This window comes from Geotrypetes seraphini, chromosome 1, assembly GCF_902459505.1.
Source record: "Geotrypetes seraphini chromosome 1, aGeoSer1.1, whole genome shotgun sequence".
NCBI lineage: Eukaryota > Metazoa > Chordata > Amphibia > Gymnophiona > Dermophiidae > Geotrypetes > Geotrypetes seraphini.
The window spans coordinates 363,527,421-363,550,473 of NC_047084.1; the positions used below are offsets into that span (position 1 = coordinate 363,527,421).

Below are 23,053 nucleotides of genomic sequence, written 5' to 3' on the forward strand. Positions count from 1 at the left end.
AGTTATAAATTTGAAAGGATGAACGCTGATAGTTCGGGACATAGAAATATGTTTAATTTTTTTTTTGTTTTATAAACTTTATTGAATTTAAAATAATGGCAGCGCATTACAGAAATTATAACATGAAAAACTTGCATAAAATGCACCTTAATAGACAAAATATAATGATACAACCATTTCCCCCCTATCATTCAACTATTAATACCTTAAATCCTATTTTTATTACAAAAATATACTACTCTACTTAAACCTTCAAAATTTCCCTCCCTCCCCTCCCCCCACCCTGGATGTGTAAGGAAATTTAAAAAAAACACCCAAAATTACAATATCCTTATTATTTATGAACAAATGCAGTCAATGGGCTCCATATTTTATTAAATATATTATTTGATATGGGGCCTATTGACATCTTATGTTACATCTTTGTAATTGATTATTGATGTGAATTAGTTTTTGTTTATTTAGGTACATATCCAGGGAAGGGTTGGGGGGATTATTTCTGTCTCAGGTTGGTCCTAGGGTACTTACATTTGGGGGTGGGTGATTAGATGAGAAGTTATGTTTTGTGTTTATTGAATAATCATGGGGTGGGTGGGTGGAAAATGTTTGATTAAAAACATGTGAAAGTTGAATGTATTATTACATGTTACATTTATTGTATTGTATTATTGAGGTTTTAAAAAATCAATAAAGAATTTTAAAAAAAACCCAACAAAAACCAATTGTTGTCAAATCAAGGCAGTTAACAAAGTTAAAACAATGGATACAAGATTTAAAAAAAAAAAAAGACAGGGGTAAGACCGATACTGTAAACAAACTGGGACAAAAGCATATTCGGGGAAGCGATGAGTTACAATATGTATAAGGGAAAGGGGAAATTGATAAAATAATAATACTACCAGAACCATACATATTACAACCTGGATATACAGCACAAGAACAACAAAACAAGGATCCAACATAGAAAACAGTATAAGTAAAGGACTTTGTCTTACATATGCAAAATGCTCAGCATGACCATGTTCATGTTTTAAAAATTCTTCAAGAGGGATACAGGAAAATCAGAGTTCATGTAAAAAACCTAGATTTCAGTAAGTAAACAGGAGGTTAAATCTGTCAGTAAGAACAAGCATTCTCAAAAGAGACTCTTTAGGGCTGCACAAAATAGCTAACTTTGCCGCCATCCAAACTGCTTCAAGCATCAAAGTTGTAGCTCTCGTAATGCTGTCTACAGTGTGTTGGATCCTCCTCTTTGGCGGTGGTCTTCTGATGTGGATGCCTAATTCTTTGTTTTACTTGACCTAATATTTCAATTCTGATGTCTATGCTGTATCTAAAACAGCATTCATATGTTGTGAAATGGGGTATTTGACGGAACAGGGGTATTCAACAGTTTTTTAGGATGGCTTAAGACACGTGTCAAACACAAGGCTGAATCTGGCCCACCTGGCCTTTTTATGTGGCCCGCGGCAACGTTCCCAATCTTCCCCTTCTGGGCCCAGCATGTCCTCTCCTCCATGCTGGTCTGATGCCAACACCGCCATGCCAGAAGGTCCGCCGGCCTCGGCAGCGACTCAGCAGTGCTGTTCGTGATCCCCCTCCTGTTCTCCATCCGCCGCGGTCTACCCGGGCGGAAACAGGAAGTTGCGCATCATTGGAGACAGACAGTGGCAGGCAAAAATCAGGAGGAGGAGCCACGCACAACACTTCCGAATTGCCGAGGCTGGCAGATTCCCTGGCCCGGCAGCAACATTGGGAAAGGCACGACAGGCTGTGAAGAGAGCGAGATGAAGGGGAGAGGTTGGACCTGGGGTAGTGAGGAGAAAGAGGGAGAACCATTAGGAAAAGAAAGGGAGAAATTGTGGACCTGGGGGGAGGGAGGCAGGCAAGCAGTCAGGGGGAGAAGAGGGATGGGGACAGTTTGGAAGAGAAAGGGAGAGAAGTTGAATCTGGAGATGAAGGGGATGGAGAAATGTTAGGCCTGGGGGTGGAAAGGAGAGAGAGAGAGATGCAGCATCTCTTTTTTTTTTTTCCTTCCATCTCATTATTCAGCATCAAGGGGGGAGGGAAGAAGAACAACAGTAAAGAGAGGGAGCAAAATGTTGGATCGAGAGGAGGAGAGATAGAAGGAAATAGGAGGCTTGGAAAGGAGTGAGATGGGAAATGGGAAAGCTACAGAATAAGAGAAGATGGAAAATTGATAGGTAGCTGAAAATTTAAAAAGGAGAAGGATGAGAAAGGGCAAGATTTGAGTGGACAGAGGCAGAAAAGAAAAAAGAAGAAAAGTTGAAAGGGAAAAATCAATATGTTGGAGACAGGGACTGGAGAAAGAGAGAAGAAGAGAAAAAAAATGGACAGCAGACACTGGAAAGAGAATTAGAAGATAGAGAAAATCAGAAAGAGAAACTGGGACCAAACGCAAAATGACCAGACAACAAAAGGTAGAAAAAATAATTTTATTTTCAATTTTGTGATTACAATATGTCAGATTTGAAATATGTATCCTGCCAGAGCTGGTATTAGACAGCAAGCGTGAGCTAGGACCTAAAAGAGAGGAAAAGTCTTTTTTATTTATTTTGTAGCTGGCGTGGGGTTGGAGAGGTTGCATCCCTATACTTCTACTGACTAACCCCCTCCTTTGCTGGCGTGCCGCATGGGTTTTGGCACCGGCAATTGATCCGACACTCACAGAAGTCCTGTGAGCATCAGAGCCGCCACTGGCGCTTGGGCCCACACTGCGCGACAACAAAGGAGGGGGCAAGTATCTTAATAAAAATCTGACCCACGACTTAGCCTTTCGGCCCCTTATGTGATTTGAGTTTGACACCCCTGGCTTAAGACAATGGTCTCCAACCTCTTTCATGTAAAAGACCACAGTACGAATATAAGAAAGCTCCGAGGGCCACCAAAAGATTTCAAACTTATGCATACTACTAAGTTTTCAAGCTGCTTTGACCTTGCTTGTTCAGACTGGGTTTTAAACATTACAAATTAATGCTAATATTGATTCTACAACAAGGATATATTTCACCAAAGAAACTCACTTTATTTTTGATTGCCAACAATAGAAAATTCCAAAAATGAGACACCTAACACTTGAGAGATTTTTCTGCAGTTTTGCATTGAATACCACTGAATTAAAAGGAAAGACCTTAGATATTAATGAACATGTTCTACTTGGCCATGAAACAGCCCAATTCTGTTATTGGCGTGAAGGAGTAGCCTAGTGGTTAATGCAGTGGCCTGTAAACCTAGAGAACTGGGTTCAATTCCCACTGCAGTTTCTTGTGACTATGGGAAAGTCACTTAATCCTCCATTTCTCTTAAATTGTGTTTTAATAAGAAACTTGAACTGTGATCATTGCACTATACCTAGAGCTCCTTTTACTAAGCTGTGGTAGTGTTAGCGTGCGCTGAAGATTTGCACGCGCTGCCCCCTGCGCTATGTGGAAAAACTAACGCCAGCTCAATGGAGGCATTAGCGTCTAGCACGCACGCTAAAACCGCTAGTGCAGCTTAGTAAAAGGAGCCCTTAGTGAAGATTGACAACATATAACTTCCTCCAACTTTTGATGTTATTTTTAGTGGATTAAGCTATTACATGATTGCACTGTAATTGAAAGTATTTTGTAATTGTACTGTCTTTGAACTATGGTGAATGTTTCAATTGTTAACCGCTTAGTCATAAGCAGTCTAGAAATTTTGGAAATAAATAAATGGAAATAAATAAATTGTCCAAAATACACAATAATGTACCTATATATAAGATGGGGCTTGTCTTTCAAATAGAAAAGGGAGCAGATGGATATTTTTCTCACCAATCCCTTCCAATTCACCATTTTCAAACCCATTTTCTAGTCAGATTTCTGTGGTGGTTGATTGCAGTGCATCTGAATCTGAAGAGGACATGTTGGAGGCATGGTTTAGGTGGTAGATGGACAGATTTATGATTTGGATGTTTTTCTGCAACAATCAACTATTAAAAAAAAAAAAAAGAAAAGCCCAGGGCACAATTTGGATGTTTGAGGCTAGACCTCTTATCAATAAATAAGTGCAAAAAAGGTGCCTAAACTGACCAGATAAGTACCACTGTAGCGATGAAGGCATGACCCCCCCCCAACTACCTCCCCCCCAGTGGTCACTGACCCTCTCCCACCCCCCAAAGATGTGAGTGAAAACAGTACATACTAGCCTGTTTGATAGCTTCAGATGTCATGGCCATTCCAAGTAGAGCAGCATGCAAATGTCTGGAGTAGCCTAGTGGGTGGTGTAGTAAACCATAGAGATGATGATGACTCAGGCTCATATCCCATTCTAACTAATACACTTATGGTTGACTATGTGAGGCTTCCAAAATCCACCCATATTGTGTTGTACCAGCAGGCAAAAGGGCTATTGGTGTGGTGTATAGTTGGGTCCAGTAGGTTGTAAGTAGGTTTTGGAGGGTTCACTGTAAGGGGCTTATAGTGAGATGTGTACTTGAACCATTTTTTTTTGTGAAGTTCACTGCAGTGCTCCTACGGGTGCCCCACTGTTCTATTAGGATGTCTGTGTGTCTCCTCTACTAGAAATGCTGTTCCCTCCAATATTCCAAATGGCTAATTTTGTGTGTTTTTCTTATGGATGCATTTTTTTAAGTAGTTCAAAAAGACACATTGAAAACAAGCATATCAAAGAAATGGCCATTTTTGAAACAAAATAAGACTTTTTCTGTTTTGAAGATAGTTATGTTAGGTACTGGATTTTTGTGCATATTCTAGATTTGGACATCATATAAAAAATGCCCCTCTATGTAAATCACTTTGATTGTAACCACAGAAAGGTAGTATATCAAGCCCCATTCCCTTTCCTCTCCCTATGTTATCTATTCCTCAGAGTCTTGAAATTAAGTATACGCTCCCCCCTCCATATTTTGATTATTTGCAATTTTTATCTCCCTCCTGTACCTTACTACAACTTACTTTTAAAGCCTCCACAACTTATTAAGGCCGATTCTGACCCACCCACCAACCCTCCCATCTCCTGGACCTCTCCAAAGCTGACTTTTTTTAAAGTCTGGTGGTCTAGTTTTGAAGCGGGCAGGAACAATCTTCCTATGCTCCTACCCTGTGCAGAGCCACAAAAAAAAAATGGCTGTCATTAGTTCCCACTGTAGTCTTGCGAAACCACGAGAACTCAAGGCAGCCATTTTTGTTCATGGCTCTGCAAGGGGCAGAAGCGTAGAAAGACCGCTCCTGCCCTGCTTCACCGCTAGACCACCAGGCTTTAAAAAGTAAATTGGGGAGAGGTCCAGGAGGCAGGAGAGAGGTGGGGTTGGGTCAGAGTCATTCCTAAAGTTATTCACAAATGTTTCTTATTTACAGGCCGGTTTTATCCTAACTCCTGCGAAAATAGAGGGGAGAGTATATGTATTCTTGCCCATGACTAGCATATATCTAGAAGGGTTCTTGCTAGAACCATGCAGTTCTCATAATAATTTTTGGGAACAATTTTAATCACTTATTTTCTTTCTTTTCTTTTCTTTCATTTAACTTTACACTACTGTATGTTTTATTGCTCTATTACATGGCATGAGAAAAAAAGGTGACATAGTAACTTAGTAACATAGTAGATGACGGCAGATAAAGACCCGAATGGTCCATCCAGTCTGCCCAACCTGATTCAATTCAATTCATGACCTTTAGCTCTTTACAAATCACTAGTTATGTTTTGTGATATGAAGTTTATTTTTACAGATTAGTGTCACATTCTCTAGAACAGTGTTTTTCAACCTTTTTTGGGCAAAGGCACACTTGTTTCATGAAAAAAATCACGAGGCACACCACCATTAGAAAATGTTAAAAAATTTAACTCTCTGCCTATATTGACTATATATAAAGTAATTCTCTTGAATAGGAATCAAATAAACACAAAGAAAGTATTTTATAATTACTTTATTATGAAATAAAAATTATAAAAATTATAAAATACTTTATTCAGTGCGAAACCTGGGCCTGTTTGGCTGAACACAAAGCTGATATTCTGGCTGGAATCGAAGAAAGACACACACGTAGCTCTTCGTCAACAGCTCTCAGTCTCTCTCTGTATTTGCTTTTTATAGCATACAAAAATAGACAAATATACCCTCCATCCTTTTTATTAAACCACAATAGCAGTTTTTAGCGCAGGGAGCTGCGCTGAATGTCCAGCGCTGCTCTTGACGCTCATAGGCTCCCTGCGCTAAAAACCACTATTGCGGTTTAGTAAAAGGTGACCATATTGTAAAATATAGACAGCAGATATAAATTCAGAACTGTGCATAGTAAGTGAAGGGAAGTTTTCATCTCTGGGAATTTACCCAGTTAACTATTAAGTTATTTGGGCAAATTCCTTTGAAAACTGTGGTAATACTGCCTCCACTTTGCTAAATTTAAAATAAAATCATTTTTCCTACCTTGTCTGGTGATTTCTGGTTGCACTTTCTTCTTCTGACTGTGCATCCAATCTTTCTTCCCTTCTATCAGCCTGTATGCTTTCTCTCCTCCACACCTCATTCCCTCCCCCAACTTTTTCTTCCTCTCTCCCTGACCTTTCTTTCTTTTTTTCTGTTTCTCTTCTTTCCTTCTGTTTCCCTGCCTGCCCCCTTTCTTTCTTTCTCCCTGCCATTCCCCAAGCCACTGCCACTGCCGCTGCCATCGGGGAACAGGACCCACCAATGGATAACAGGCCCCAAAGCCGACGCCGACGCATGCTCTCCCTGACGTCAATTCTGCAATCGGAGAGGAAGTTCCGCCCAGCCAGGCAGCGATTGGCTGGCCCGAACTTCCTCTCCGACTGCAGAATTGACGTCGGGGAGAAGAAGACTTATCGGCTCGATAGATTAGATCGCCAAGACAAAGTGAGTCCTGGGTGATCGACTCACTTTGCCTTGGCGAGCTACTGGCGCCCCTGCCTCGGGCCCCCTGTCAGCTCCGGGCCCGGCGGCCCTGCGGCACACCAGGCAACATCTCGCGGCACACTAGTGTGCTGCGGAACAGCGGTTGAAAAACACTGCTCTAGAACACAACGTGATACTCATCTTTCTAATATCACATCCTCAGGCCATACATTCTACAAAACACGAGATTTAGAAGGGTAATGTGGTGAATAACAACATTATATTGGTGCTTGTATATTCTTACTCATTACATATACTCATGCCTTCTAAAAAATACCTTAATTTCACATTTTCAATGCTATCTATACACTTGCATGCACGGTATATAGTATTGTACAAATTTACTGATACTTTTTCAGTTACCCCAATTTTTCATGAGAGGGCTGGGCATTGTTTTGAAAAAAAAAAAAAATGAATAATAGAGTGAAACCTCCAGAATGTGGCAGCAAGACAAACATTTTCAGTAACAAGATATAAGAAAGCTTCACCTCTATATCTCAACGACAGTGGCTCCCCATAGAAGCAAGATGCATCTTTAAACTTTACTCACTGATATTACTGATCTTTCAGGGTGAATCCCCCGACTACTTAGCAAACTTAGAATTACCATTACATAGAAACTACAACCTGAGATTCCCTAACCCCAAGGGCATTAACTATTATACAATACTTTCAATAACCAGCAGCAAAATGGTGAAATTATCTCTCAACTATAAACCTCCCCCTCTATCAAACACTTCCACAAAGACTTGAAAACCTACTTATTCACGGATTACCTAACATAAGCAAAAGGACAACTATAACAACCCCGATCTCACACATAGTTATGGCACATTCCCTACATAAAAGTTTAACCCCTACGTATACGCCAAAAGTAATAATGTAATTTCTGGGTATGACCAGTTTTTTATACTTGTAAATCACATAGAACTCCTCATGGGGAAATTAGTGATGCACAAATACTCATGCCAATGTAACGTAATATAAAGATCCTTAAAGTATTTTCAAAATCAGAACAGATAGGTACTAACAATATAAATCTCCCGATATTGACAAAAGTTATTCTAGGACAAGGAGAAATTGAAGAACTAGACAAAAAAAAAAACCTGAAAATAGTAACACAAGAATGAGCAATGAAAAAAAAAAAGCCCCCACCCAGATCTACAGTACATTGAAGAGAAAATAAATAATGTGATAAAAAGGCAAAACATGTTGTGACAATATCAGAAATGAAGTTCCCGATTGAAATGCACAATTTATGTCTTTCATTTGCATACAACAATGAATCACAGTCAAAATGTAGAATCAAAAGGATGAAAGAGTACAAAAGCAGTCATAAAGGACAGAAACATGAATAAGTGGTTATGCATAGTGTAAGAGACTGGATTGTCCAAAATAAGTACAATTGAGAGAAAAAAAATTTCTTAATAACTAAGGGGCTCATAATCAAAACAAAAAAAGTCTAAATAGTGGCCTAAATGGGTACTTAGACAAACAAAAAGCCTGGTCGTCCAAGTACCCATAATCAAACCTGGTTTTAGACGTATCTAAAACCAGCTTAGGCCTTTTCCCTGCCTCTAAACGCATAGGGGGAAAGAGGCATTTTTAGAGGAGGGGAAAGGCGGGAGGTGGGCCGACCTAGACATAGGTGTACAGCAGGTATAACCAAAAGTTTAGGCAGGCTGACTAGTCAGCACTTATACGTTTTGACTTAGACCAAATCAAAACAGGTATAAGTGCCAAAAAAGTAGCCGCTGAGCTGATCGCGTTGCCGCGATGAGCTCAGCGGCCCTGGAAACCTGCCTACCACCACCATCAACAATCGCAGCAGGAGAGATGGCTCATCTATCCTGCCACAATAGCAATACCACCAAGTGCCACCAAACGTAGCATTTGGGATCGCTATCACGGCAGGAGAGATGAGCCATTTCTCCTGCCGTGATCCACCCCTCCTCCCGATCGGATCGGGCAGGAGGGAGCCCTAGCCCTCCTGCTCCAGTGACTACCCACCCACCCAACACAATTGGGGCAGGAGGGAGCTTAAGCCCTCCTGCCCCGGCAACTACCCAGCCACCGACTCGATCCGGGAAGAAGGGACCCCAAGTCCTCCTGCCCTAGCAACCCCCCCAATCCAATCCAGGCAGGAGGGAACCCAAGCTCTCCTGCCCCAGCGACCCCCCTAACTCAATCCGGGCAGGAGGGAGCCCAAATCCTCCTGCCCCAGCGAGTACCCACCCAGCCAACATGATTGGGGCAGGAAGGAGCCCAAGCCCTCCTGCCCCAGCAACTACCCACCAGCCAACTCGATACGGGAAGGAAGGAACCCAAGCCCTCCTGCCCCAGCGACCCCCCTGACTCGATCCAGGCAGGAGGGAGCCCAAGTCCTCCTGCCCCAGTGACTACCCACCCATCTGACACAATTGGGGCAGGAGGGAGCCCAAGCCCTCCTGCCTGCAACTACCCACCAGCTGACTTGATCTGGGAAGGAAGAAACCCAAGTCCTCCTGCCCCAGCGACCCCCCCCCCCTCTGATTCAATCTGGGTGGGAGGGAGCCTAAGCCCTCCTGTCCCGGCAAGTTCCCACTCGCTGACTCAATCCAGGCAGAAGGGAGCCCAAGTCCTCCTGCCCCGGTGACTGCCCACCCGCCTGACACAATTAGGGCAGGAGGGAGCCCAAGCCCTCCTGCCCCAGTGACAACCCCACCCCCCCACCTGACTCGATCCAATTGCAGCAATTTCAACTATCAACCTGAGCCATCCAATCCGAGGTTTCATTCAGGTCATTCGGAGCCATGGTTTGAAGCTCAAACATCCATCTAAGTTCTCTAAGATTCAGCGTGCATTCAGTAATACCTCCCTCCCACCCTACATTGATGACATCTAAAACTCTCCATATCAGGTCTGAAAGTTTATGACCACATAACTTCCAATGCTGAACAAGAGGGGACACTTCATTTTGAGTATGGACTCTAGATTTATGTTCTGTTAACCTAGTTTTGATTGCACAAATCGTGCGAACTATATATAATTTTGGACAGTGGCACTGAATAAGGTAAATGACATGATGAGAATTACAATTAGTTTGATGCCTGACATGATTTACTTTGCCAGTACTTGGATGATTCCATATCTCCCCTGGCTGCATGGTAGATGTAAACCTTGAATATGGGGTATTACCTCCCTTAAGATACTATGGCTTATACTTTCCCCAATGCTTCTTCTTCGTCTATATGAACATATCAGCTTTTCACTTATTGTGGTAATAGCAAGTTTTACAATGTGCCAATGTTTCAGCACAATCTGAGTAATTTTGTAGGTGTGAATGGAGTATTGCTGAACAAATGCTACTGTTTCCATGTTAGTACTTTCATGTGAATCATACTGGAGCAACAGTTCTCTCTGAGCATACTTAGCTCGCTTGTACACTTTCTGTACAGCATCACGTGGATATCCTTGATGGTAAAACCGCTTTTTCATATCCTTAATCTGAATCCGAAACGCCTCCACAGAATGGCATAGTCATCTCAAGCGGAAAAATTGGGACATATGTTTTGGACTTGTCCTCGCATTGCCCAGTTTTGGACCAGTTTAAGTAGCTTTATATCTTTTCTGTAGAGTCGGAGATAGACACCAAAGCCGTTTGGGTTTTATTCGATAGCTATTCCTAAACCTATAGGCATGTCAGTGTTTGTGGCAAGATCGATGATGATGGGAAAAAAGGCCATTCTGACTACTTGGCTTTCTGGGGATCATCCAACTTATAGTCAGTGGAGATCTTCTATGATTATACAAGCATCATTGGAACGTAGACAGTTTAGGGACCTTGACTCATCTCAAGGCCGGCGCTTCAGTCTCATTTGAGAAAAATTTTGGTTGGACCTTACCCTACATGCTCGAAGTCATCTTTTGAATGTTTGAATTTGTACTTCTTTAATAGAAATGTATGCGTTACTGTTTATTTTACCTGCAGGGATGGGAGGGAGGGGTCGGGGATGGATTGTTGACAAGTGGGTGTAAAGGAAAAAAGCAGTATTTTATTCTGTAGTGTTATTTGTTTATGCAATAAATATATTTGAATATAAAATTTTACATTACTGATTTATCAGATCCTTGAGATGTTCAGTCTAATTATTGTAAACTATATTGAGCCCTATTTTTTTTAGGAATGATATGGTATATAAGATAAAATATTAGATTATATGAGAATTCTTCAAAAAGTTTTTGCACTTTCATATTTTTGCGGGTGGGAGAAGTAGTAAGAGAGCATGTCATAGAATGTCATCTGGCATGTCAGTCAGGCAACAGGGTAATTATGTGGAAAAGTGATTTCATTTGGTTTTGAGATATTTAATAAATAGTGTTTAAAAAAAATAAAAGTGCAGAAACTTTTTTGAAAATACCTCATATTAGGAGTGCTGTGAAAAATAACTGACACACTAGGGGCTCCTTTTACTAAGGTGTGTTAGGGCCTTAATGCGCGGAATAGCGCACACTAAATTGCCGTGCGCGCTAGACCTTAACGCCAGCATTGAGCTGGTGTAATTCTAGAAGCGTACCGCGCGGTGTAGCATGCGGTAATTTTGTGCGTGTGCTAAAAACGCTAGCGCACCTTAGTAAAAGGAGCCCTAAGAGTGTCTCGAACTGAAGGGAACCACTGCCTTAATTGATTTTAATTAAAGGAAAGGGACTTAAAATACCACATTTTTTTTGAAGTTTTACAACCATATTCAAAATGATTTACATACAGACACTTCAAGCATTTTCACTATCTGTCTTGGTGGGCTCACAATCTATCTAATGTACCTGAGGCAGTGGAGGATTAACTGACTTGCCCAGGGTCACGAGGAGTAGTGCACGGTTTGAACCCACAACCTCAGGGTGCTGAGGCTATAGCTCGAATCACTATGCCACACTGTCCTCACACTAGTTAGCTCAGTCATTTTGGGTACATGACTAAAATTATGCATGCAATTTTGGGCACTTTTTATAGAATTAGGAGGTGAATGTATGCTAAGAACTTAACACAGTGGAGTAAAAGGGCCCCTAAATCAGGTAGTTATAGATGTTGAGTGGTGCTACAAAAGAAACAGCAGGCAATCATTGAAATGCTTTTCATCCTCATCTTTCACTTAATTCCAAATGTCTCCAAGTTCATCTTTTCCTCTTCATCATTAAATAGGGAACATAATTTGCAATTTGTCTTTTAAAAGCTGAACAGTGTAATAATGTGTACCTAAGACCTTGTATGTATCAGAGTGTGTAGAATGCTGTGTGATACATTTCCAGCTATGGTAAGATGAGTAGGAAAATTAATGAGGCTTTTAAAGTATCAGTTTCCCTTCCCATTGCTTTTTCAGCTTGGCCTGTTTCTGCCACTGCTTACACTATGCCAAATGTCTTCTGGAAACGCTCTTTGTGCACAAATTGTCTGGAGGGCACACACCTTTGAAAAATATGCTAAAGGTGAGCTCTCATTTCATTTTTTTTTTTGTTCCATGCAAAGTAAATCCTCATGCTAGAGTTTTGCCTTTGGGTTGAAAATAGTTCAAATAATAAATTACACGAGCACACTATGAAGTCTATGATAGTTTGTTTTTGCCATAGGGCTATCTATGGATACTCAACTATATACATTGTTTTTCTGAAAACTGATTTTTTAAAATATATTTGGTTATTATTTGAGTAAATGGAATCAAATGTAGCAGGACATACATTTTAATCCAGAGGAAGGTTGTGGACTACTTTTTTTGACTCAAAATATAAAAATATAAAGGCTTCAATGAGTTAGAGACCTTAGAAACTTCAAACTGAGAATCACTCTCACTCTTTCTCTCTCTCAGAAACCCGCATAAGCACTCTCTCTCCCAATTCTGTGAGAAAGATATGCACACTGACTGATGTTCACTTTGAGAAATATATACTCTTTCTTTGAGGAACTCACACATCTCTCCCTCACTCTCGCTCTCTCCCCCCTCTCTCTCCTCCTCCCTCTTTCCCTCTCTCTTTTCCTTTCTCCCTTACTTTCTCTCTCTCTCTCCTCCTCCTCTCTCTCCCCACTCTCTCTCCCTACCTCTCTCTCTCTCCCTCTCTCTCTTCCTCATTCCCCCTCTCTCTCCCTCTCTCTCTCTCCCTCTCCCTGTGTGTGTGTGTGTGTGTGTGTGTCTCTCTCTATCCCTCCCTCTCCTGAACAGACTTCACTGGCTTATAACAAATTTGTGCATTTATTTTAAAATAGCATGTTTGTTTTTTAAAAGTATTCACGGTCAAAATGCTGAAGATCTCAGGTGATTACTCACGTCTTCCAGTAATCATTCTTTTTTTTATGTTCAATCATCTTTATTGAAAATTTTGCATTTTATAACAAATAACCAGCAATTGACCATTGATTTAGGAGACAATGTACAATTACTGATGCATAGTGCCAATCATTATAACATGTTGAAAAAGAAGTAGGAAACGTCCTACAACAAACCCAACTAAAGAACTGGACAGACGTATATTATATTTCAGTTAATAAAATGAGAATAGCATTTATGTCACATCTGGAAGTGACAAAGTACATAGATAACAGAGGATGACAAATATCTAACATTACCTGCAATGATATATCTTATTAAGATGTAACGTATTAGTACAGATCAGTCAGACTCACTGGCAACTGTAGGAATACAACTCACATTGGTATATGATAATAGAGGTCCCCACATTTGTTCAAATCTAGTGAGGGACCCATTGCGTTCAGCTGCGATTCTCTCATATTTAGCATGTAGACAAACTGTATTCCACCATTCATTATGAGAAATATGAGTAAAATCTTTCCAGTTTGCAAAAATAATCCTCAGTGCAACAACCAATAATAGCTGGATCAATGGTACATATTCTTGAGGTATAGAAGTATGAGAAGCCATAAGGCTAACAACTAATATAGAATAGGATAGTGGAGCGGAAATATCTAGTACAGATATTATGTGATTCCAAATAGACTTCCAATAGCTTTGTAAGAAGGGACAATCGTAGATCATGTGTTTCAATGTACCTTGTGCTAATTTGCAGGACCAACACTGATCACTGATATGGTCTTTCTGCAATCTAGAAAGCTTAAGAGGTGTCCAGTAGACTCTGTGTATTAAAAAATAAAAGAATTGGTATACCATAGCAGAATTAGTGATTTTATATAGTAATGACCATATGTATTTCCATGAAGTAATATCTAATGTTATATTCATATCCTCTTGCCATTTATTCATTGTAGTAGATGGGCAAAGACTTTTAAGAGATTGAAACGTTTTGTACCAATTTGAAGCCTCTTTTTCATTATAAGCAAATGTTCTACCCAATTATCTTACATTACCGTATTTTCACGTAGATAACGCGCACCCGTGTAAAACGCGCACACGGGTATAGCGCACGGGAAACACAAATTTATGTAAATAAATTTTTATATACCACGCTCACAGGTATACCGCGCATGCCACCCCGACTCTCCTCTGGCTGCCCCGACTCTCCTTTCACCCGCCCCGACTTTCCATTCACTGCCCCGACTCTCCTCTGGCTGCCCTGACTCTCCTCTGGCTGCCCCGACTCTCCTTTCACCCGCCCCAACTTTCCATTCACTGCCCCGACTCTCCTCTGGCTGCCCTGACTCTCCTCTGGCTGCCCCGACTCTCCTTTCACCCGCCCCGACTTTCCATTCACTGCCCCGACTCTCCTCTGGCCACCCCGACTCTACTTTCGGCCACCCCGACTCTCCTCTCCCCCTTGAAGTCCTGTCCCCACCCTGAAAGCCTGATGCCCCCCCCCCGATGCCCGATTCATCATCCGGAAGGACCGCTCGCACCCCCACCACTCGCACTCCCACCCCGATGGACCGCTCGCACTCCCACCCGAAGAACCGCTCGCACCCCCACAGCCTCCCCCCCTCCCCCATGGAGAAGCTGTCTACCTTGTTTCCGGATGCCAGTGAGCCCAGCTGCTTCCTCTGCCGGCGGTCCTGCCCCTTCTCTGAGCCCTGCGCTACGCTGCTTCCTCTTCTGGTGGTCCCGCCCTTTCTCTGACATCAGAGAAAGGGCGGGACCGCAGGAAGAGGAAGCAGCGCAGCAGGGCTCAGAGAAGAGGCAGGACCGCCGGCAGAGGAAGCAGCTGGGCTCACTGGCATCCGGAAACAAGGTAGACAGCTTCTCCATGGGGGAGGGGGGGAGGCTGTGGGGGTGCGAGTGGTTCTTCGGGTGGGAGTGGGAGCGGTCCATCGGGGTGGGAGTGCGAGCGGTGGGTGTGCGAGCGGTCCTGGTCCTTCTGGATGATGAATCGGGCGTCGGGCGGGGTGGGAACTATGTAAAAAAAATTTTATATAGCGCGCTCACGCGTATAACGCGCAAGGTTATGCACGGTTTATAAAATCGTGTATAACGCGCGCGTTATATGCGTGAAAATACGGTAATCATAATCAAGAAGAGGAAAAAAGACTGGATCTAGATTTCCCTTCTGTGAAGAACATTAGGTTGAAATCGATGTGGGAACAAACTTTTTTCAAAATATTAGAGTACTAACATTTTGAATGATACTCCCTCTCAAATTCATACCCCCTTTTACTAAGCCACGGTAGAGGTTTTATCTCGGCCCGGAGAGCTAAATGCTCCAACACTCATAGGAATTCTATGAGAGTTGGAGCAGCGTCGGAGCATGTAGCGCTCCATGCCATGGTAGAAACCTCTATTGCGGCTTAGTGAAAGCGGGGAATCAATTATTTAACATCCTACTTGAAGGGATATTATAAGAAGTTTCTGAAGATTTGGGAGCCATTGACAAAATTTTGCAACGAGTGATTGCTGATTATGCCCTTTGGTCATACACGTCCAGGGCGGGTTGAAATGTATTTTTCAATTCTCAATTAGAGTGTAGTTCTTAGATATAATTAGGGGAGGTGATAATATTTTTGTCATAGATTATAATTGTAATTGTATTTAAGTGCTTTTATAGAATTATTAGTGTTTAAACTCATTACATTAATGGGTGCTAGAGTACATGTCTGTCTGTCTGTTTTTTTTTTTATTTGTCTCTCTCTCCTTGGATGCTGTCTGTCATTCTTTCTGTCTGTCTCTCCCTGGCCCCCTGTCTGTCTATCTTTATTTCTAACTCTATCCTCTGCCCTCAATCCTGCATGTGCCCTTTTTTCTTTCTCTTCCCCACTTCCTTCCAACGTCTGCTCCCCCTGTCCCTCAGACTTCCATTCAGCAGCGTCCCTCCTCTCTCCCACACTTCCATTCAGTGTCTGTCTCCCTCTCTCTACACCTTCTATCTACTGTTCACCCTCTGTCTTGCCCCTTCCATTCACTGCCCTCTCTTCTCTTTCCATCCAATGTCTGCCCTATCTCTCTCTCTGTTCCATATGGCATCTCCTCCTTCCTTTTCCCCTTCCTTTTCCCCTTGTCTGGCATACATTCCTCCTTCCCTCCATGCCCTGCCATCTCTTCTTCCCTCCAAGCCATTCTCTCCCCCTCTGCTCCCTTTCCTCCTTGAACTTCATCGGGCAGCAGCAGCATTCACAATTCATTGCTGTTGCCAGCTTTAGGTCTTCCTCTCTATTGGGTCGGGTCTTCATGAAACAGAAAGTAGGCAGAACCCGCCAGAGAAGAAGGCCTGAAGCAGGCAACAGCAGCGAATTGTAAACACTGCTGCTGCCTGAAGAAGGCAGGCCTTGAAGCACCCGAGGCAGACCGCTTCTCTCCCCTCCCAGCCCAACCCCCGTTGACTTGTTTCTGGCCGGCTCCTTTACCCTTTCTGATCCCCGCCTGCATTGCACGACACCCTCCTTCACCACCACCGACATGCCTGCATGCGCTGAAAACCTTAAGACGTCAGAAGCAGTTTGACCCTGAGCACAGCGGTGGCCACTGCGGCCGGCAATCGGTGTGGTGAGGACGCGGCTCAGGAGACTGTGAAGGTGTTGGCGGGTGGTGGTGCTCCACGAAGCCCTTCTCCCGACAGCCGCCAGCACCAATCGGGGCGGCGAGGACGCGGGCAGGGAGAGAGCTTGTCTGCACTTCCTCCAGCGGTTGGTGAGTGAGGGCGGGAGAAGGGGAGTGGCTAGAGTGATCCCTGTTGCTGCATTCTAAAATGGAACGTGGCCACGGATCAGAAATCACAGCGGCAGGGATCACGTAGTTTTAAAAGCACATGCGTGGGTAAGGTTTTATTATATAGGATATGATTGTATTTTTATTTTGCACTTACTTATGGCTTTAAAATGAATAAAGAAATTTTTTTAAAAAAACATCTTACTTGAATTTTAGAAAAGTTCTAATGGGACTAATGATTAATTTTTTTAAAAAACTTTTTTAAATTAAAATGGTTTATAATTCCCTGACTGTAAAAGACTTTATTTTGATCTGCTTTGTTTCCAAAAGAGATAAAAGCAGACTCATAACAAATGGCCTAGAAACATACAACCTTAAATATTAAGCTAGGCAATTCTATAACTACTGTAGACACCTCTTTTTAGATGCCCCAATATCAGGCAGTGAGAGGCTATTCTACAATAGAAGTAAGGCAGTAGTCTCCAATGTGTGGCCCCAGAGTCACATGCAGCCTCCAAAGTCCTCTGTTATGGCCATCAAACAGCTGGCTAAAATGTTCCTCATGTCCTGCAGATTCATTAAGTTCAATCTTATCTGCTTGGATAGTGCAATAAGGGTTCATTTTCAAAAAAACGTCCAAAATGTGGCATAAAGGGGAAGATGGATGTTTTCTCGCCAAACCCTTCCAATTCTCTGTTTTCAAAAGCCATGTTTGAGATGGTGGTTTCTGCAGTGCATCTAAATCTCAAGGTGGTGTGTTCGAGGTGTGGTTTGGGTAGAACTAGGACTGGATTATGATTTGGATGTTTTTCTGCAATTAGAAAATGTCCAGGGCACAATTTGGATGCTGGAGGCTGGAGATGAAACAACACGAGACACAACACTAACATTTCCTATGTTATTTCAAAAGAATATGCATCCTTAGTTTATACAAATATATATTAAATGTGCTATAACCCCTTTTTTTATTTTTTTTTTGCATGCTTGCCCTTCATTTTTGTTCAAATATCTACATGCTTACATTTAGTGCCTGATTCTCTTAAGGACATCAAGAAGCAGCTGCCTAAGAAGCAGCTACTGATCGCATGTCAATCATGCACCGGCATCCTTTAGAGAATTGTGTCTATTTTTCCTTACAGATGCTTTAAATGTAGGCCATTTTGTTTAACAGATCACTTCTGGTTTTTGGGGGTTAATTCTTTACTTTATCAATCTTGCAAGTAGCCGTGAAATAACTTAAACAATTATTTTTTTTCCCAAATATAAATGTCTCCAGATAATTTCTGAACAAAAATTTTGATATTTAACAAATTACTTGGCTTTACTTAGCTTAGGAAGAGGTGCCAATGTAAAGCTAAGTAATTTATTACATATCAAAAATTTTGTTCAGAAATCATCTGGAAACATTTATATTTGGAAAAAAAATAAGTTGAAATAAAGAAGAATTATGTTTGAAAATGAAATTGTAATGACACAGCATAAGGATCAATGAGAAGTCCAGCCAGTGGAAGTTACATTACTCTGCTGGTATTCTGAAGATCCTGCTATAGTCAACTATACTTTAATATGTACTTTGGTATTGTTTAAGTTATTAAATGGTTAAATGTAGGCCAGCATTTTACAGGCCTATATTTAAGGCATCTGTCTCACACCTATGGAGATGCATAGGGACACTTACGGATGTCTAAGGCCACTTCTGTTGGAAATCATGCCCACACCAGCTTTGAGCATCGATAGGTATGCCTAGACACCTACGTAGGTGTGAGTCAGATGCCTGTATTGTAGGCGTCCTTCGCAGCATGGAATTTTTTTTTTTAAATGTGCATACGAATTAGCTGGTAAGACAGCTTGGGGATCACTGCCTACAATCGGGACACCATTTGTAGAATCTGCAAGTTCTAAAATGCCTGTGAGATAGACACCCATTTGCTGGAAAAGACCAGTATGAACATCCATTGTTCAAACAAAAATATCCAACTTATGAATGGAAAAAACAATGAACATGGATGTTTGTGCTGCAGCAAAAGAACATCCATCTTATAAAATGGCCTCCTAGATATCTATGCAAAACACAAGAGGTAGCCAAATGGTTAGAACAATGGGCTAAGAAACAGGGGACCAGGATCAAATCTTACTACAGCTGTTTGTGATTTTTTTTTTTTTTAAATGGTGAGCCTTCCAGGAATAGAATAATACCTACTATACCTGAATGTATACCACATTAATATCAATCAGGATTGCAGGTGTCCTATATATACAGGCACATAGGTATTTCTGTTAAAGTTAAAGTGGTATTTGAATCTGGATCCTCAAAATTGCACATTGTTTTGTTAAGAATGTCCATAGTACCTGAAGTTGTCATAGAGCCTGGTATCCCTTACCAGTTTCACATTTAGGGGACAGCGGGATAGCAACCACTGGGGGATTACAGAGATGTTGTACCTTTCTGTAACCTGGATAAGTACCAGATCTAAAGATTTCAATCTGTATACTTTGGAGGAAAGGTGGGAGAGGGGAGAAATGATAGACATGTTTAAATACCTACGTGATGTAAATGCTCATGAGTCTAGTCTCTTTCATTTGAAAGGAAGCTTTGGAATGAGAGGGCATAGCATAAAGTTAAGAGGTAATAGGCTCATGAATAATCTAAGGAAATACATTTTTACAGAAAGGGTGGTAAATGTGTGGAACAGTCTCCCAGAAGAGGTGGTGGAGACAGAGACTGTCTGAATTCAAGAAAGCGTGGGATAGGCACATGAGATATCTTAGAGAGAGGAAGAGATAATTGTTATTGCGGATGGACTGACTGGATGGACCATTTGGCTTTTATCTGCCATCATGTTTCTATATTTCTATGTTTCTATGGAAATACAGGGATTCATCTTTTTTAGAGACAGACATTCCTTCCCCTTCCATCAGAGCTGGGTGTCCATATCTTGGAACTTCCGTAGTCCTGCTCAAAACACACTTGGAACAGTCCCACCTTGGATGTACTGCAGTGTTAGATGTTCATATCCTGCCAGTATAAAATCTGAATTTGGACATCCATGCAATATACAGTAGTCATCTAAATGCCATCTTAAGGTGTGATCACTTATACTAGCCCTAAATTTAATGTAAATGTTGCACCTAGAAATTAGCCAAAAGATGAAAAAAATATAGAATACTATAATAAATACACATATTTGAGCTCTTTGCCTATGAACTACTCAAATATTCTGCCTATGAGCATGCCCACAAGCAAATAATACACTAGACAATGACTTGGGAACTAAGTGAGTCCCCATCCCCATCCTCACCCTGTCGCTGCAAGCTTTGACCACCATCACTACAGAAATAGTTCCATCATTGCAGAGATGGGGTAGGTATAGCCCCCCCCTTTTTTTTTTTTTTACAAAACCATAGTACATCAGCTACAGTGGTAATAACTCCAATGCTCATAGAATTCTTATGAGCGTCGGAGCAGTTACCACCACAGTTGGCACTAAAAAACGTGATACGGTTTTATAAAAGAGGGGTGGGGTTAGTTTGTAGGGTCAAAACATTATCCCCGTGTCATTAAGAGAGGATTCATCATGCGGTATTAATATGTGTTACTTGGCTCTTAACATGACTTAAAGGGCCCTATTGCTGACTGAGTAAAAATACAATGGCAATAATTAAGTTGTAATGAGAAGCAAAATATGCAAATTCATATTATGCATCTTATGGCTATGCAAATATTCTAATGCAACTTGCTGCATATTAGGGTCCAAAATCATGTTAAAATATCCTCCATTTTGTGCTGGGATTATTTTACCATTTGGAAGCATCAAACTGCAAAATTGTGGCTGATGCTTCTGGTCCCCCCTAGGTTTCTGGCTCCTCCCATCTTAACCCCAGGTCACAAGGTATGCCTACCGCACAATAACAAGTCTCTCTCTACTGCATCCCAAATAGCTACTTGACTGCTGCTAGGGGCACCTGGGCATTGCTCCTAGCCAAACACTCCTCCGGACCACTGTGACCATCATTTTTTATTTTTTTTAGAATTGCCACTGCTGGGTCAGACCAGTGGTCTATCGTGCCCAGCAGTCTTCTCACGCGGCAATCCCCAAGTCAAAGACCAGTGCTCTAAATGAGTCCAGCCTCACCTGCGTACGTTCCAGTTTAGCAGGATCTTGTCCAACTTTGTCTTGAATCCCTGGACTCCGGAAGAGCATTCCAGTTTTCTACCACTCTCTGGGTGAAGAAGAACTTCCCTACGTTTGTACAGACTCTATCCCCTTTCAACTTTAGAGAGTGCTCTCTCGTTCTCCCTACCTTGGAGAGGGTGAACAATCTGTCTTTGTCTTCTAAGTCTATTCCCTTCAGTATTTTGAATGTTTTGATCATGTCCCCTCTCAGTCTCCTCTTTCAAGGGAGAAGAGGCCCAGTTTTGCCAATCTCTCACTGTACGTCAACTCCTCCAGCCCCTCCTCCAGTCACTCTTCTCTGGACCCTTTCAAGTAGTACTATGTCCTTCTTCATGTATGGCAACCAGTGCTGGAAGCAGTACTCCAGGTGAGGGTGCACCATGGCCCAGTTCAGCGGCATGATAATCTTCTCCGATCTATTCGTGATCCCCTTCTTTATCATTTCTAGCATTCTGTTCGCCCTTTTCGCCACCGCCGCACATTGTGCGGACGGCTTCATTGACTTGTCGATCAGAATTCCCAAGTCTCTTTCCTGGGAGGTCTCTCCAAGTACCACCCCGGACATCCTGTATTCGTCCATGAGATTTTTTTTACCGACATGCATCACTTTACACTTATCCACATTGAACCTCATTTGTCATGTCGATGCCCATTTCTCGAGCTTGATTATGTCGCATTGCAGATCTTCGCAATCCCCCTGTGTCTTCACTACTCTGAATAACTTCATATCATCCGCAGATTTAATCACCTTACTCGTCGTACCAATGTCCAGATTGGTAGCCATTTTGGGTGCATGGGGGAGCTTGTTACTGTGGGGGTGGGAGGACTTTGTTGTGGGGGGGGTTAAGAGGGGGGCTTGATATATGGAGGGATCCTGTACTGGCAGCCCAAGAGCATTAAGCCACGGCTTTGAGCCTGGTGCTCCCAGGTACAGAATAACACTGCTTGCAAGGTGCTGAATCCCATGGGGCATCAAGGTGCTGTTAAGGGTAATATTTTACCACACCCATGATGAATTCCCCCTAGACACCTTGTTTAGAACATTTCTTTTTTCAGTTTTCTATATCATTTTCCCAGGAGAGCTCAGAACAGTTTACATGAATTTATTCAAGCATTTTTCTCTGTCTGAACTGGCAGGTTCACAATCTATTTAATGTGCCTGGGGCAATGTGGGGATTAAGTGACTTGCCCAGGGTCAAAAGGAGCAGCATGAGTTTAAACTCACAACCTCAAGGTGCTGAGGCTGTAGTTTTAACCACTGCACCACACTCTCCTCACCATTTCTGTGGGTTCCTGCTGCCTAAATCTATATGACACATTATAGAATTATCCTCTCAGTATGTTCATTGTGGGAATTGTCATCTAGATTACATGCTGAAACATTTCAGACTTTCAGACAATGAACACCATACACATGGCTGTTCTTTATTCTCTTTTCCATCCTTAAAAGACTACTTCTTATCATGACAGAAGTTGCCATACATCTTATTTTGAAAAATTTGAAAAATTGGGACAGGTTAAACTATAGTTTATGGTGGGAATCTTTGGGCCAAACTTATAAATTTTAACGTATGAGTGCAATACAATTGGGACATTATAAGAAATTCAAGGAGGTTTGCGACCCATTGACAAAATTTTGTAAAGATTGATTATTAATTTTAGCCCTTTGATTATACACATCCAGGATGGGTGGGTAGGGGGGATATGCTTTTAATTTATTATTTGATTGTAATTTTGTTTGTTTTGATCATTTGTATTACTCTTGATTGTCTTTATGCTGTATGAAAGGGTGAGTGTGCGGGAAGGGATATGTATTTATTATATCATTTGATGGTATTAAGTGCTGTTTATTTTGTACATGGTTTGTTAATCTTTTCCACTTGATGTTG

The 23,053-nt window shown here is 41.8% G+C and overlaps 1 protein-coding gene across 2 annotated transcripts in view; it reads left to right on the plus strand.

Moving 5' to 3' along the window:
* TECRL (trans-2,3-enoyl-CoA reductase like) overlaps window positions 1-23,053 on the plus strand; it is a 180,888-nt gene that overhangs the window by 84,934 nt on the left and 72,901 nt on the right. For both annotated transcript variants that reach the window (XM_033914933.1, XM_033914943.1), the window contains exon 6: window positions 12,274-12,379. In XM_033914933.1, the coding sequence (XP_033770824.1) occupies window positions 12,274-12,379 (106 nt within the window). The remainder of the gene's footprint in view (window positions 1-12,273; window positions 12,380-23,053) is intronic.